The sequence below is a fragment of the Archocentrus centrarchus genome, unplaced genomic scaffold (genome assembly GCF_007364275.1).
Source record: "Archocentrus centrarchus isolate MPI-CPG fArcCen1 unplaced genomic scaffold, fArcCen1 scaffold_52_ctg1, whole genome shotgun sequence".
NCBI classification, from domain to species: Eukaryota; Metazoa; Chordata; class Actinopteri; order Cichliformes; family Cichlidae; genus Archocentrus; species Archocentrus centrarchus.
This window is the reverse complement of record NW_022060274.1, coordinates 948,047-962,237: the sequence shown is the minus strand read 5'-3', so window position 1 is coordinate 962,237 and position 14,191 is coordinate 948,047. Positions and strand designations below refer to the sequence as shown.

General features: G+C 48.0%; 1 protein-coding gene across 2 annotated transcripts in view; it reads left to right on the top strand.

Moving 5' to 3' along the window:
- The window catches only part of large1 (LARGE xylosyl- and glucuronyltransferase 1), a 136,059-nt gene that overhangs the window by 106,358 nt on the left and 15,510 nt on the right, over window positions 1-14,191 (top strand). For both annotated transcript variants that reach the window (XM_030725285.1, XM_030725287.1), the window contains exon 10: window positions 6,655-6,810. In XM_030725285.1, coding sequence (XP_030581145.1) covers window positions 6,655-6,810 — 156 coding nt within the window. The remainder of the gene's footprint in view (window positions 1-6,654; window positions 6,811-14,191) is intronic.

Below are 14,191 nucleotides of genomic sequence, written 5' to 3'. Positions count from 1 at the left end.
TACAGGCTGTAGACAGGACCAACTGACACAGTTACCGATGACAACCACATAACAGACCCACTTTCTGCTTCCCAGAATGCACCTATACTAAGTTGTCATGACTACAAAACGGAACTCGACAACAAAAAAGAACACCTTATCACTGGGGGCATAACACTCCCCGCCTGGGCACTTCTAAGGGCCCACAGTCCGACTCAGTCCATGGACAAAGAAGTAGAACTACTTCCATAATAGGACGAGAGAAAGTTCTCTTGGTTCCATTCTTGACCACTTCCACATCGATTTTCCGAACCAGTCCATCTTCTCCTGGAAAGGTTCTTGCGATGATACCCATAGGCCACTGGTTTCTCCTCGCCTGAGCATCTTTCAGAAGCACTATGTCCCCTTCTTGGAGACTTGGGCGCTTGCTTTGCCACTTATGTCGTAGCTGCAGCGTCTTGAGGTATTCCCGCCTCCATCTGCTCCAAAACGTGTCTGCCAAACTCTGAACTCGTTTCCAAGCCTCCCGTAAAAGATCTACATCCTCCATGCTGTTTGACAGGGGAGGGGGGGCAGTGCCTGTCTTGAGGGTTAGGAGAATTGTTGGGGTGAGTATGAGTGGCGATTCCGGATCTGATGACACTGGGATGAGCGGTCTCGCATTCATTATTGCTGCTACCTCAGCCACGAGCGTGGTCAAGACCTCGTGCGTCAAGGGAGACCTCTTCTGCTCGAGCAGCATGCAGTCCAGAATACGACGGGCAATGCCAATCATTCGCTCCCATGCACCACCCATATGAGACGCGTGGGGTGGATTAAAGACCCACGTGCAATTCTGAGTCTCCAAGAACTTCTCCACAATGTTGAAGTCTGGATTCCCTCTGTTCATGTTCAACTCACGAGAGGTGCCGATGAAGTTAGTTCCGCAGTCCGAGCGAATCTGCCTTGCAGGCCCCCTGATCGCGAAGAATCTCCTCAAAGCATTGATGAAGCTGCTGGAACTCATTGTTTCTATCAGCTCGATATGAACTGCTCTCGAACACATGCACGAGAACATCACAGCCCAGCGTTTGGAGTTGGAGATTCCTCCTCTTGTGCAGCGTGCGACAATGTCCCAAGGTCCAAAGATGTCTACACCTACATAGGTGAAAGGGGGTGCAACTTGTAGGCGTTCTGCCGGCAGGGCTGCCATCTGCTGATACTCAGTTTTCCCTCTCAGCTTCCTACAAGTGACGCATTTATAGAGCAGACTGCTGATGCGGCGTTTGGCGCCCACTAGCCAGAAACCTGCCGCTCGGATAGCACCTTCAGTCATATGTCTCCCTTGGTGTTTCACTGCTTGGTGGTAATGCAACACAAGCAAAGTTGCAAGATGATGCTGGCCAGGTATAATGATAGGGTGAGACTCGCTCACGCTCAGGCCTGCCTGCCCAATCCGGCCTCCTACTCTGAGAAGTCGGTCTTGATCTAATGTGGGGTGCAGCTTCCACAGGCTACTGGAAGATTGGATGTTGGCTCCTGAACCAATGCATGCCAGCTCTTCTGCATAATACTCGCTCTGGACACTTCTCACTATGCATACTTTGGCACTCAGCAGCTCTTCCTCTGAAGGGCAACAAATGTGCCACCCTCGGCATTCATTCTGAATGGAGTGGGCAAAGGGACGCGCTATGTGGATGAGATGTGCTACGGCTGTGAGAAGAGATCTGAACCTGGAAAAGCGTTCAAACCGCCGTGGGTGCATCACATCTTTGGCGACGTGCGTGAAGTTTGTGAGCACCTGGGGACGCACTTCAGAATCAAGGTCAGGCTCGACCATGTCGTACGTCTCCTGACAATTAGACAAATGTGAAGTTGCGTCGTGGAGAAAGGCTGGTCCCTTGAGCCACGCCGTGCTGCTCAGCAAAGCTGGTGTTACAGTTCTCGACCCAATATCAGCTGGGTTAAGGTGTGTTGGAACGTACCTCGACTGGCCGAAGCAAGGTGACTGGCGGATACGCTGGACCCTGTTGTGCACGTAGACATAGAATCTCCTGGATTGGTTGTAGATGTATCCCAGTACGACCTTGCTGTCTGTATAGTAGATAATGCTATCAAATATGACGTCCATCTCTGCAACTACCATCTCGGCGATCTCAACTGCGAGCACAGCAGCACAGAGCTCGAGTCTTGGCACAGTCAGGCCGGACTGAGGGGCTAACTTTGCCTTTCCGAAGACGAACCCAATCTCGATCTGTCCTTGGTGACTTGTCACCCTGATGTAGGCCACAGCTGCTATTGCTTTGATTGATGCGTCTGCAAAAACACAGAGTTCTCTACTTAACGCACCCGCAGTAGAAAAGGGCATGTAAGGACGTGGTATCTGCAACCCATCTATGTCCTGAAGTGACTGTTTCCATCCAGTCCATTCGATCTCCTTGTCTTTGGGGAGAGGCGCATCCCAATCCTGTCCTTGGATAGTGAGTTGTCTAAGCATCAATCTCCCATTGATCGTGATGGGTGCAAGGAACCCTAGAGGATCATAAAGACTATTCACAGTTGAAAGCACTCCTCTGCGAGTGAACGGTTTCTGATAATCTTCAATCCAAAACGTGAAGGTGTCTGCAAGCATGTTCCAGAGCAATCCAAGACTGCGTTGGATGGGCAGATCATCCGCAAAAAGACTGAGGTTGTTCACCTCCTTAGAGCGATCCTCATGTGGGAATGCTTCAATGACTGCAGTTCTGTTTGATGCAATTTTATGCAGCCTGAGGTTAGAGGCTGCGAGCATCTTCTGAGCCCGTCCGAGGACGCTGATGGCTTCTTCCTCAGTGCTGAAGGACTTTAAAGCGTCATCCACATAGAACTCACGTTCGACGAATCTCCTTGCGTCGCTGCCATAGTTGGCTTCTGCTTCCTTAGCTGCTCGCCTCAAACCATACACTGCAACGGCGGGCGAGGTGCTGTTACCAAAAAGGTGAACTCGCATTCTATAGTCCACGATGTCGGCGGTGGGGTCGTTGTTCTTGAACCACAGGAATCGGAGAAAGTCCCGGTGGTCTTCCCGCACGATGAAGCAATGAAACGTGCTCAATGTCGGCAGTAACCGCAACCTGTTCCTTCCTGAACCTCATGAGGACACCCAACAGGCTGTTGTTAAGGTTGGGCCCTGTAAGTAGAACATCATTGAGCGACACTCCTTCACATGATGCGCTACTGTCGAAGACCACGCGGATCTTATCTGGCTTCCTTGGATGATACACACCAAACAAAGGCAGGTACCAGCACTCTTGTTCTGGCCTCACTGGTGGAGCAATTTCTGCATGTGCTTTCTTAAGCATCTTTTCCATAAACTCCATGAAATCTGCCTTCATTTGCGGCCGTTTCTCCAGCGAGCGCTGCAGTGAGGTGAGGCGGTCAAGAGCCTGTTGCCTGTTGTTGGGCAGCCGTCGTCTGGGCGTGTGAAAGGGTAAGGGCGCAACCCAACTTTTAGAGCTGTCCTGGTAGCACTCAGCCTCCATCAGCTCGAGGAACTCTAGATCCTCGCTGGATGGAGCGAGCCTATGATCTTCAGGTGTACGGGCAAAGACAGTCTTCCCCAGGCTCTCCCCAATTGGTACGCTTGAGCTAAATGCAAAGGTAGCTGCTGGATTGCACTGCTGGTGATGACCTAGATGAAACTTCTCTTTCACTCTAACCTGGTTGTCACATGGCTGAAGATGACTTGCTCTTCCATTCTCCAAGATGGCTGTCTTGCAACTTCTCACCTCCAATGGTCTGTGAGCACCTCTAAGGCACACATCACCGACGACGACCCAGCCCAGATCGAGCCTTTGGGCAAACGGTGCGTCTCCTGGGCCACTTATCTGTTCTCGGACCTTGTGTACTCGCAAGATGTCTCTGCCCAGCAGGAGGAGTATCTCGGCCTTTGGGTCCAAAGGTGGTATCTTCTTGGCGATGCATTTCAGATGAGAGTGATAGTAGGCTGCATCCGGTGTAGGAATCTCAGTGCGGACGTTAGGAAGTTGGTTGCACTGGAGGAGCGTAGGTAGTGGAATGCTTAACTTCCCGTCCACTGACTCTACAGTGTAGCCCCAAGCTCTTCTGCCTGCCATCTCCGTGTGCCCCGCACATGTCTTGAGCGCGTATGAGAAGGAGGATCCAGATATCTGGAAGATGTCGAAGAACTCTGATCGTACGAGAGATCGGTTGCTTTGCTCGTCTAGTATGGCATACATTCTCATGGCCTTCTCCCTGTGTCCATTCGGGAACACACTGACCAAGCAAATCTTAGCACATGCTCTAGCGCTCAGGCCTTCCCCACATACCTGTGTGCACGTCGACTTGACTTCTCTTTTCCCTGCTTCATCTTCCTCCCCGCCATCCATTGTGTAGGGGGTAGATGACTTAGGTTTCCAAGCAAATGGGTTAGGGTGCAGTGCTGACACATGAGCAGTGCTCCCACACTCTACGCATTCCACCTCCACATCACAGTTCTTGGCAAGGTGTTCTGTGGAGGAGCAACAGCGAAAGCAGATGCAATGTTCTCTCAAGAGCTGTTTACGATCTTCTATACTTTTTTCTCGGAAGCCTCTGCATTTCCTCAGAGGGTGCGGCTTCCTATGCAGAGGACAAAGTTTGTTCGGATCATTTCGTTCTCTGTATTCTTTAAACTCAGACTTGGCTGTTCCTGAAACTTGTGTTTTCTGAGCATACACAGACGTCTTCATGGGCCTCTCCCAGTTGCTTTTCCTTTCTGCCGAAGCTTGCATGAAGAAGCTAAAGCTTGGATCCGTGCGAGCCTTCGCCTCCATGGAGATGAAGTCCACTAGCGCGGAGAATGGTGGGAAGCTAACCATGTGTTCGCGCTTATATCTCGTCCCATAGTACAGCCATTTTTCTTGGAGGTTGTATGGGAGTTTCTCTATGATAGGTCTTATCCCTCTTGAAGTATCCAAGTAGAGCAATCCTGCTAGATAGCCATCTTCCTTGGCAGCTTGCAGTTCTGCTAAAAGGTCGGCTAGATCCCTGAGCCTCTGCGGGTCTTTCGTCGTGACCTTTGGAAAGCTTTCCAGCTTGCTGAAAAGAGCCTGTTCAATGGCTTCAGGCGAGCCGTACATTTCATCAAGGCGCTCCCATGCCATATGCAAACCAGTTGGCGGATTCTTGATGTTGACAGTCCTAATTCTTCTTACTTGTTATGCTGACTCCCTTCCTAGATGCTTAATTAGAAGGTCGAGCTCTTCCGCAGCATGCAGGTCTAAATCAATGATAGCATTTTGGAATGATGTCTTCCAGGCCCAGTAGTTCACGGGCTGGTCATCATATGTAGTGAGACCTGAAGTTACCAACTGATTGCAGGCGAGATACCTGATGAGATCCGCAGTAGTTGTAGAATGGTTGTGGCTAGCCCCGTAATGTGTCCTTTGAACGAGCGGCTCTAAAGGAGCTGAGAAATCCTCCTCAAGATGCCACTGTGGAGAAACTCCACTGAGCTGAGGTACTTTAGAGAGGTAAGGAGGTGGTTTGGAGCTCCGCTGTGGTGGTGCTCCACTTGCTTGTGGACTCCGACAAGCGTGTTGTGCAGTAACAGCTTCATACGTAGGAGCTGGGCTGTGGTTTCCTATGAGCACGTGTGGTGCTGAAGATAAAATGTCAGCTGTTTTTGAGGATGCATGATGAAGTGATAGTGGAACGCTGTCACCCTTCATCACTGCAAATCCTTCCTTGCTGCGTGGGCTGGCTTGGGCTGATACAAATGCGGTGCGTTGTTCTTTAATAGCTTGGAAGACCGTGCCTTTGGCTTCACTTCGTACTTCAAACCCCATATCTTGCAGACCAGCTACCAGAGTATTGGCTTCTGCTATAGCGGCATCTTTCTCTTTCTCTTCGTTCAGTGCTTCGAGGTTAGCTTGTATGCGTGCTTGCTCCACCTTAAGCTGGATTTCCCTTTCTGCGTGGGCTGCTCTAGCCTGCGCTGCCTCGGCTTTGGCCTGTGCCAATGCTATAGCCATGCTAACCGTTGTTCTAGAGGACTTAGTGGATGAGCGGCTGCTCATTGAGCATGCTGACTCAGACCGATCGTCTCTAGCTTGGTTGTTGCTGCTGCCGCGTTGTGACATCCTGACTTGTTGCGCTAATCGTTATTGAGAGGAGCAGGCTAATGTGAAGCTGTCTGGAAGCTGGAAGATTAGCTGCGTATCTCTGTTGCTGATTAGCTCTGTGCAGTGGCTATCCTCGTCTCCCTCGTAGCTGTATTGCTGTCTTTTCACTGTCATGGGCTGGATTCCAATCAGTTTAAACACTCTCAAAAAACTCCAGGACACGGGTAACTCTCTTTTCCATTAAGTTTAGTAAGAATCTTGTGAAAAGACAATGCCCTAGCAAAAAGGGGGACAGAAAAGCTTCACTACAGGCTGTAGACAGGACCAACTGACACAGTTACCGATGACAACCACATAACAGACCCACTTTCTGCTTCCCAGAATGCACCTATACTAAGTTGTCATGACTACAAAACGGAACTCGACAACAAAAAAGAACAACTTATCACTGGGGGCATAACAGGGAGCCAAGAGTGTTTTTTAGGATTTGGTGGAATGCAGTTGGTTTATTGCTCTAGTTCTTTAGAACATGTTGATATCAGAAGTTTCCTGATCATTTCACTGCTCTCCTGTCTGTGGTTCTCCTCAACAGGTGATCCACTGGAACTCTCCAAAGAAGTTGCGAGTAAAGAACAAGCACGTGGAATTCTTCCGGAATCTCTATCTTACCTTTCTGGAGTATGATGGCAACCTCCTGCGACGAGAGCTGTTTGGCTGTCCTAGTGAGGCTGACCACAACAGTGAGAATGTATGTGGAACTGCTTCTGTATTTCTGTTTCTGCTGTCAGTGTAGTGACAGAGTTGTTTAAGATGGTGCAGAACCGCTGTTTGATTCCTTGCAGTACTGACTTTTCCAAGCTCTGTTATCCATTTAGTTTTGTTAGATTTTGCACAAATTAGTTACATATGTAGCATTAAAATGGCAAATTTCAAATTGAATAATGTTTTTAAGGCAGAAATTCTCCTGCCAGTAAGTGGCATCATGAGAATGCCTCAAATATTGGCATTTAGACGTATTCAAGCCACAGCTCTTATTGAGCATGAGAAATCTAGGGGAACTGGACAGAGTACATACAAGCTTCAACAACTCCTGTTTCATGGTGACATCACTTACCTATTACTTCCTGTGCCCACTATGTTGCCTTAGATAAGACCAGAGGTGGGAAATAACGAAATACAAATACTTTGTTACGATACTGTACTACTGTAGAATTTTCAGCTGAATGCACATGTACAGAATGTGTTAAATAATGACCTGCCGTGCACACTCAGGATGGCTCCACTCTGACAACAGCCAATAACATTTAATACTGATCAATTTGATGTATGTTAAGACATTGTCATTGGTATTTTCTAAAAACAGCTACAGTAATCCCTCACCTATCGCGGGTGTTAAGTTCCAGGACCGCCTGCGATAAGTGAAAATCCCCAAAGTAGGGACGTTATATTTAGTTGAATACTTATACATTATTTTAGTAGTTATACACTATTTTAAGTTTTTATAAACCCTCCCCACACACTTATACACCAAATATATACATTACTGTACAACACGTACTACGCATGTGAAGAACGAGTACCGCAAAAACCCGTGAAACAGCGAGTCGGGGAAAAGCAAACCTCGAAGTAGCGAGGGATTACTGTAGTTGTTACATTAGCCACCATTAGCAGTGTAAGAAAATGAATCAAGGGGAGCGTTTATTAGAAGATAGATTTAGCACTTTGCCATTAGAGTAAAAATGAGAAATTAAACATTTGGGCCCACAGTTTACAGAGGACTTTTGTAACATTCAGTTAGGAAAAGACAAAAGCTGCCGTTCAATCCAGAGTCAAACGAACAAAAAGCATGGCTAACTAAAAGTGCTGCCAAAAAGTCACTCCTCTGTTTTCCTTCCCTGCTCTTTGGATGGGAAACTGCTTGGGCCACCACTGGATTCAAGGATCTGAAGCATCTTTTGGAAAGACTGGCCAAATACAATTTTCTATTTACAAAGAGTCAGGCTTCAGACTAGGTATACAAATTAGCTCATGCTGTCCACTCACAGTTCTCACATACTCAGAATCATGAGCAAAAAGATGGCTGGCTGGCCTCTTCTGTGGAACCAGCTTCCAGCCTGTATTCGGGAGACAGACACCCTCTCTATTTTTAAGATTAGGCTTAAAACTTTCCTTTATGATAAAGCTTATAGTTAGGGCTGGATCAGGTGACCCTGAACCATCCCTTAGTTATGCTGCTATAGGCCTAGTCTGCTGGGGGGTTCACATAATGCACTGTTTCTTCTCATTCACCTTATTTACTTTGTTTATACTCCACTCTGCATTTAATCATTAATTGATATTAATCTCTGGCTCTCTTCCACAGCATGTCTTTCTCTCCCCTCAGCCCAACCGGTCGCGGCAGATGACTGCCCCTCCCTGAGCCTGGTTCTGCTGGAGGTTTCTTCCTGTTAAAAGGGAGTTTTTCCTTCCCACTGTCGCCAAGTGCTTGCTCATAGGGGGTCGTTTTGACTGTTGGGTTTTCTCTGTATTATTGTAGGGTCTTTACCCACAATACAAAGCGCCTTGAGGCGACAGTTTGTTGTGATTTGGCGCTATATAAATAAAATTGAATTGAATTGAATTGAATTGTTTCTTGGGTGTGGAGGAGACGAGGAGAGGGCGAGGTGGCTGTCAGCTGTAGCATAAGAGGCTGCTGTTTGTCCAATCATCTAATCCCACATTAGGCACTTACTCAGTCTGGCCAACCAGCAATCTCCATTCTTCACAGCAAACACACACACACACACACACACACACACACACACACACACACACCACACACACCACGGAGAGCGCCAAATGTTCAGCCCACAGAACCACGCTGGTACCACGGACAGCGCCAATGTCTGTAACAGAGCCACGCTGGTACCACGGACAGCGCTAGCACAGGAGAGGGAGAACACTGGGACTAAATGGGGCAAAACCAATACCACTGCTGTAATGAAGGAGGCATATGACACCACAATTGCATGGGTACAGGAGAGATTTTGCAGACCTTGTGCTGCAAAAGTCATCAATTTGGACTGGAGAGTGTCTGTAACAGAACCAGGCTGGTACCACGGACAGTGTCTGTAACATAACCACGCTGGTACCACGGACAGTGTCTGTAACAGAACCACCCTGGTACCACGGATATCGCCACTGTCAGTAACAGAACCACGCTTGTACCACGGACAGTGTCTGTAACAGAACCACGCTCTTACCACGGACAGCGCCAAATGTTCAGCCCACAGAACCACGCTGGTACCACGGTCAGTGTCTGTAACAGAACCAGGCTGGTACCACGGAAAGTGCCAAATGCTCAGCCCACAGAACCACGCTGGTACCACGGTCAGTGTCTGTAACAGAACCACGCTGGTACCATGGACAGCGTCAAATGTTCAGCCCACAGAACCACGCTGGTACCACAGAGAGTGCCAAATGTTCAGCCCACAGAGTCGCGGTGGTACCACGGACAGTGTCAGTAACAGAACCACGCTGGTACCATGGAGAGCGCCAGTGTCTGTAACAGCGCCAAATGTTCAGCCCACAGAACCACGCTGGTACCACGGAGAGTGCCAAATGTTCAGCCCACAGAACCACGCTGGTACCACGGAGAGTGCCAGTGTCTGTAACAGAACCACGCTGGTACCAGGGACAGCGCCAAATGTTCAGCCCACAGAACCACGCTGGTACCACGGAGAGTTCCAGTGTCTGTAACAGAACCACGCTCTTACCACGGACAGCGCCAGTGTGTGTAACAGAACCACGCTGGTACCACAGACAGCGCCAAATGTTCAGCCCACAGAACCACGCTGGTACCACGGACAGCGCCAAATGTTCAGCCCACAGAACCACGCTGGTACCATGGTCAGTGTCTGTAACAGAACAAGGCTGGTACCAGGGAAAGTGCCAAATGCTCAGCCCACAGAGTCTCGCTTGTACCACGGACAGCGCCAGTGTGTGTAACAGAACCACGCTGGTACCACGGACAGCGCCAAATGCTCAGCCCACAGAACCAAGCTGGTACCACGGTCAGTGTCTGTAACAGAACCAGGCTGGTACCACGGAAAGTGCCAAATTTTCAGCCCACAGAACCACGCTGGTACCACGGTCAGTGTCTGTAACAGAACAAGGCTGGTACCAGGGAAAGTGCCAAATGCTCAGCCCACAGAGTCTCGCTGGTACCACGGACAGCGCCAGTGTGTGTAACAGAACCACGCTGGTACCACAGACAGCGCCAAATGCTCAGCCCACAGAACCGCGCTGGTACCACGGTCAGTGTCTGTAACAGAACCAGGCTGGTACCACGGAAAGTGCCAAATGTTCAGCCCACAGAACCACGCTGGTACCACGGAGAGTGCCAAATGTTCAGCCCACAGAACCACGCTGGTACCACGGAGAGTGCCAGTGTCTGTAACAGAACCACGCTGGTACCACGGACTTGTGTCTGTAACAGAAACACGCTGGTACCACGGAGAGAGTGAGTACCAGCGTGGTTCTGTGGTACCAGAGAGTGTCCTGACACGTGTATGTATGGTGTGGGATGCTGGCTGCACCGCATCAGAGACGAGACAGCTGGTATCGCGGAAAGTGCCAAATGCTCAGCCCACAGAACTAGGCTGGTACCGCGGAAAGTGCCAAATGCTCAGCCCACAGAGTCGCGCTGGTGCCACGGAGAGTGCCAAATGTTCAGCCCACAGAACCACGCTGGTACCACGGACTTGTGTCTGTAACAGAAACACGCTGGTACCACGGAGAGAGTGAGTACCAGCGTGGTTCTGTGGTACCAGAGAGTGTCCTGACACGTGTATGTATGGTGTGGGATGCTGGCTGCACTGCATCAGAGACGAGACAGCTGCAACGGGTCGTCAAGACAGCTCAGCAGTTCATCGGCTCCGCACTCCCATGCCCAGATACTTGAGCTATCTCTGCCAATAAGCCACAATATCCAGAACAACCCCCACCCAGGACATTCTTTCACCAATTTCCCCACTGGCAGGCTCATAGTCATGCACACCTAGAGCAACAGATTGAAACCCAGCTTCTTCCCTATAACTATGAAGACTGCTGCAGGAAATATGACATTACCCTTCCTTTTGCCCCCTACTATTACCTCCCAGTCCAAAAATACAGACTACTGAAATAACTGCTTGCACATTAGTGACTATGTGCAGTATTTCTGACCATCCATCTATCCATCCATCCATCCATTTTCTTCCACCTATCCAGGGCCTACTCCAGGGCAGCAGCCTAAGCAGAGAAGCCCAGACCTCCAGCTCATCCAGAGGGGACCCCAAGACATTCCCAGGCCAGCCGAGAGATATAATATCTCCAGTGTGTCCTGGGACTGCCCTGGGACATGCCCAGAACACCTCACCCAACAGGGGCCGGGGTGGCATTCTAGTCAAATGCCCGAGCCACCTCAACTGGCTCCTTTTGATGTGTGCTTTTATTGCCATTGAAGCAGAAACTAGAACGAAATTTGGAGCACTGTTCCACCATCTGATGCATACAAAGACACAGTCACAACTATCATTCACAAAAGCTTACATGATAATAAATAAACATGAGAAAATGAGAATCTGTTAAAGTGCATACTGTACAGTGCACTGTAGTGTCAAAATTGATAAAAGTGACTTGGTGACTGTTACTGCATATGATAGTTTATAGTTATGATGCTCTGGATGCATGGCTTTTAGCAGTCCTATAGGGCCTGCCTGATGGCAGCAGCTGGAAGTGCTTATGGCCAGCGTGTGAGGGGTCCTTTATGATATTCCTGGCTCTGCTGAGGCAGTGGGATTTGGCAATATCATCAACATGGGCAGTGAGCAGCCAGTGATCTTTTCAGCAGAATGACACAATGACACAATGTAGTTTTTTTTTGTCTGCAACTGTACATCCTGCATACCACATGGTCAGGTAGTATTTTAGGACGCTCTCAGTTGTAGAGCAGTAAGAGGCCATCATCCGCATCTTCTCCAGGTTGTTCCTCCTCAACAATTTGAGACAAGTGCACATGCTGCTAGACTTTTTTGTGATGGCAGAGGTGTTGACAGTCCAAGAGAGATTGTCAGAGATGTGAACCACATGAAACTTAAAAGAGTGGACTTTCTCCACATAGACACCATTAATCAGCAGAGGTGTAGGGTCCTTGTTCTTCTTCCTCCAGGATAAGTTCCTTCGTTTTTGTGGTGTCCAGTTGCAGGTTGTTTCTTAGACACTATGCTGTCAGTCCCTGGATGTCATTCCTGTACTGTGTTGCCCTTTGAAATGAGACCACCCATGGTTGTGTCATTACCAAATTTAATATATGCTCTGGTGTGCCAGAGTACAATCATAGGTATATAAAGAGTAAAGCATTGGAGGTGTTGATGATGCAGCATTTGTAGATGGATAATGTGCTATACCCCTTGGCACACCCTGCATGGGTTATGACCAGTAAGATGGATTTCCATCCTTTTTTTTAACCCTCCTTTATCTCCTTGATGGCCCTGTTCAGATCAGCTCCGGCAGAGCTGTGCTATTTGTTATCCCCCAGATGTTTTCACCTGCAGTGTGAGGTAGTGAGTGGGCTTAGTTCACATGTGGGAGGGAGGATTTTGACACACAGTTATTTGCACAATGCTATGAATTTCTTGTCTTAAAGGACACAGTGTTTTACTATTTATATTCTTGTTAAAACTACAGGTTAAATGCTTTGGAGACAAAGTTAAGAGAGGTGAGGTTTAGATGGTTTGGACATGTGTAGAGGAGGGAGAGTGGATATGCTGGGCAAAGAATGTGGAAAATACAGCTGCAGCAGGAGGAGAAAAGGGGGGGGGGGGGCTCAGAGGAGGTTCATGAATGTAGTGAAGGAGGACACGCAGAGGGTTTGAGGAGAATGCTGGGATGGGGGAGGTGAAGGCAGATGACACACTCCTGTATGTGTCCAGCATGCTGTATAGACTGTTGGTGTTTTATCATTCATACAGTTCATCCTACACACCTCCAATGCTTCCACATGCTGGTCAGGAGTTGTTTTTTACAGGACCAGCTTCTATGAGCTTTAGAAATATTTTAAGTGTCAGCATTTAATCACATTATAATTTTCCATCATGGTGTGCCAGGCTCTCTTTGTCAAGAGTCAATTCTAATGTGTCCTTAACCCAGGACATAGTTTGCTTGCTTAATTTTTCAGTTTGAGCAGTGATTTAAATCCCATTAAAGTGGTGATTAGCCTAATGATGTCACTAAGGGATTGGCTCCAGCAGCACATTGCAGACTGCCCTCCTTCAGGGCCACAATGCCACTACAGCCCAGTCACTCACTGCAGGTGTACTATTTACACATTTCAAAGCAGTGTGACACCCACATCGTGTCTTCTGCTGACAGTCTTTTGACATTTCTTTCTGTTGTTCCCCAAAAGACAATTTTCAGGAAGTCCAGTGTGATGTGCAGTGTTGAAAAGTAATGGAATATAATGGAGATACATATGATGGAGGAATGTAGTCAGGGGTTAAAGTAAGCTGGAACAATCTGGAAAGTTATTTTAGCTAGCAAGATTATTTTTTCAGGTGCAGCTACCTGGCCTTCCTTTTAGCTGAAGCCATAGTGATACTTGCTCAAAATCAATTTCACCCCCCAAATATACCCTCACCTAGAACATATACTTTTCTACCCTTATCCCTGGCATGAAAAAGTGCCATGAATAAAGAATAACTACTGTCTTATAGTTTTAAAAGCAGTAACCTGCCAAATGACTAAAGCAGCCTGAATTTAAAAAATTAAATTTAATTAAAAAATTACAGTTCTGGTCAATTGCGTAAAGGGGTTCAAACAAATGTCAACATGTTGCTGTTGAGTTAATAATTACATGTAAAATCTCTTCTTTTGTTATTTTGTTGAAATTTTTTTTTTTAACCAAAACATAAAGAAACATGTTGCATATGGGAGACTTTTGCCCCCGTGGCCTTCTACCAAAAATGTTTTCCAACATATGATATATTGCTATAAGTTATAGTAACATACAGTATTGGACTATATTGAGTATTGAGCCACCTACAGGTTACACCTGCAGGAGCTGCTTGGAAGCCCATGCCACGGAGTTCCTGGCACACAGTTTTGGGCTG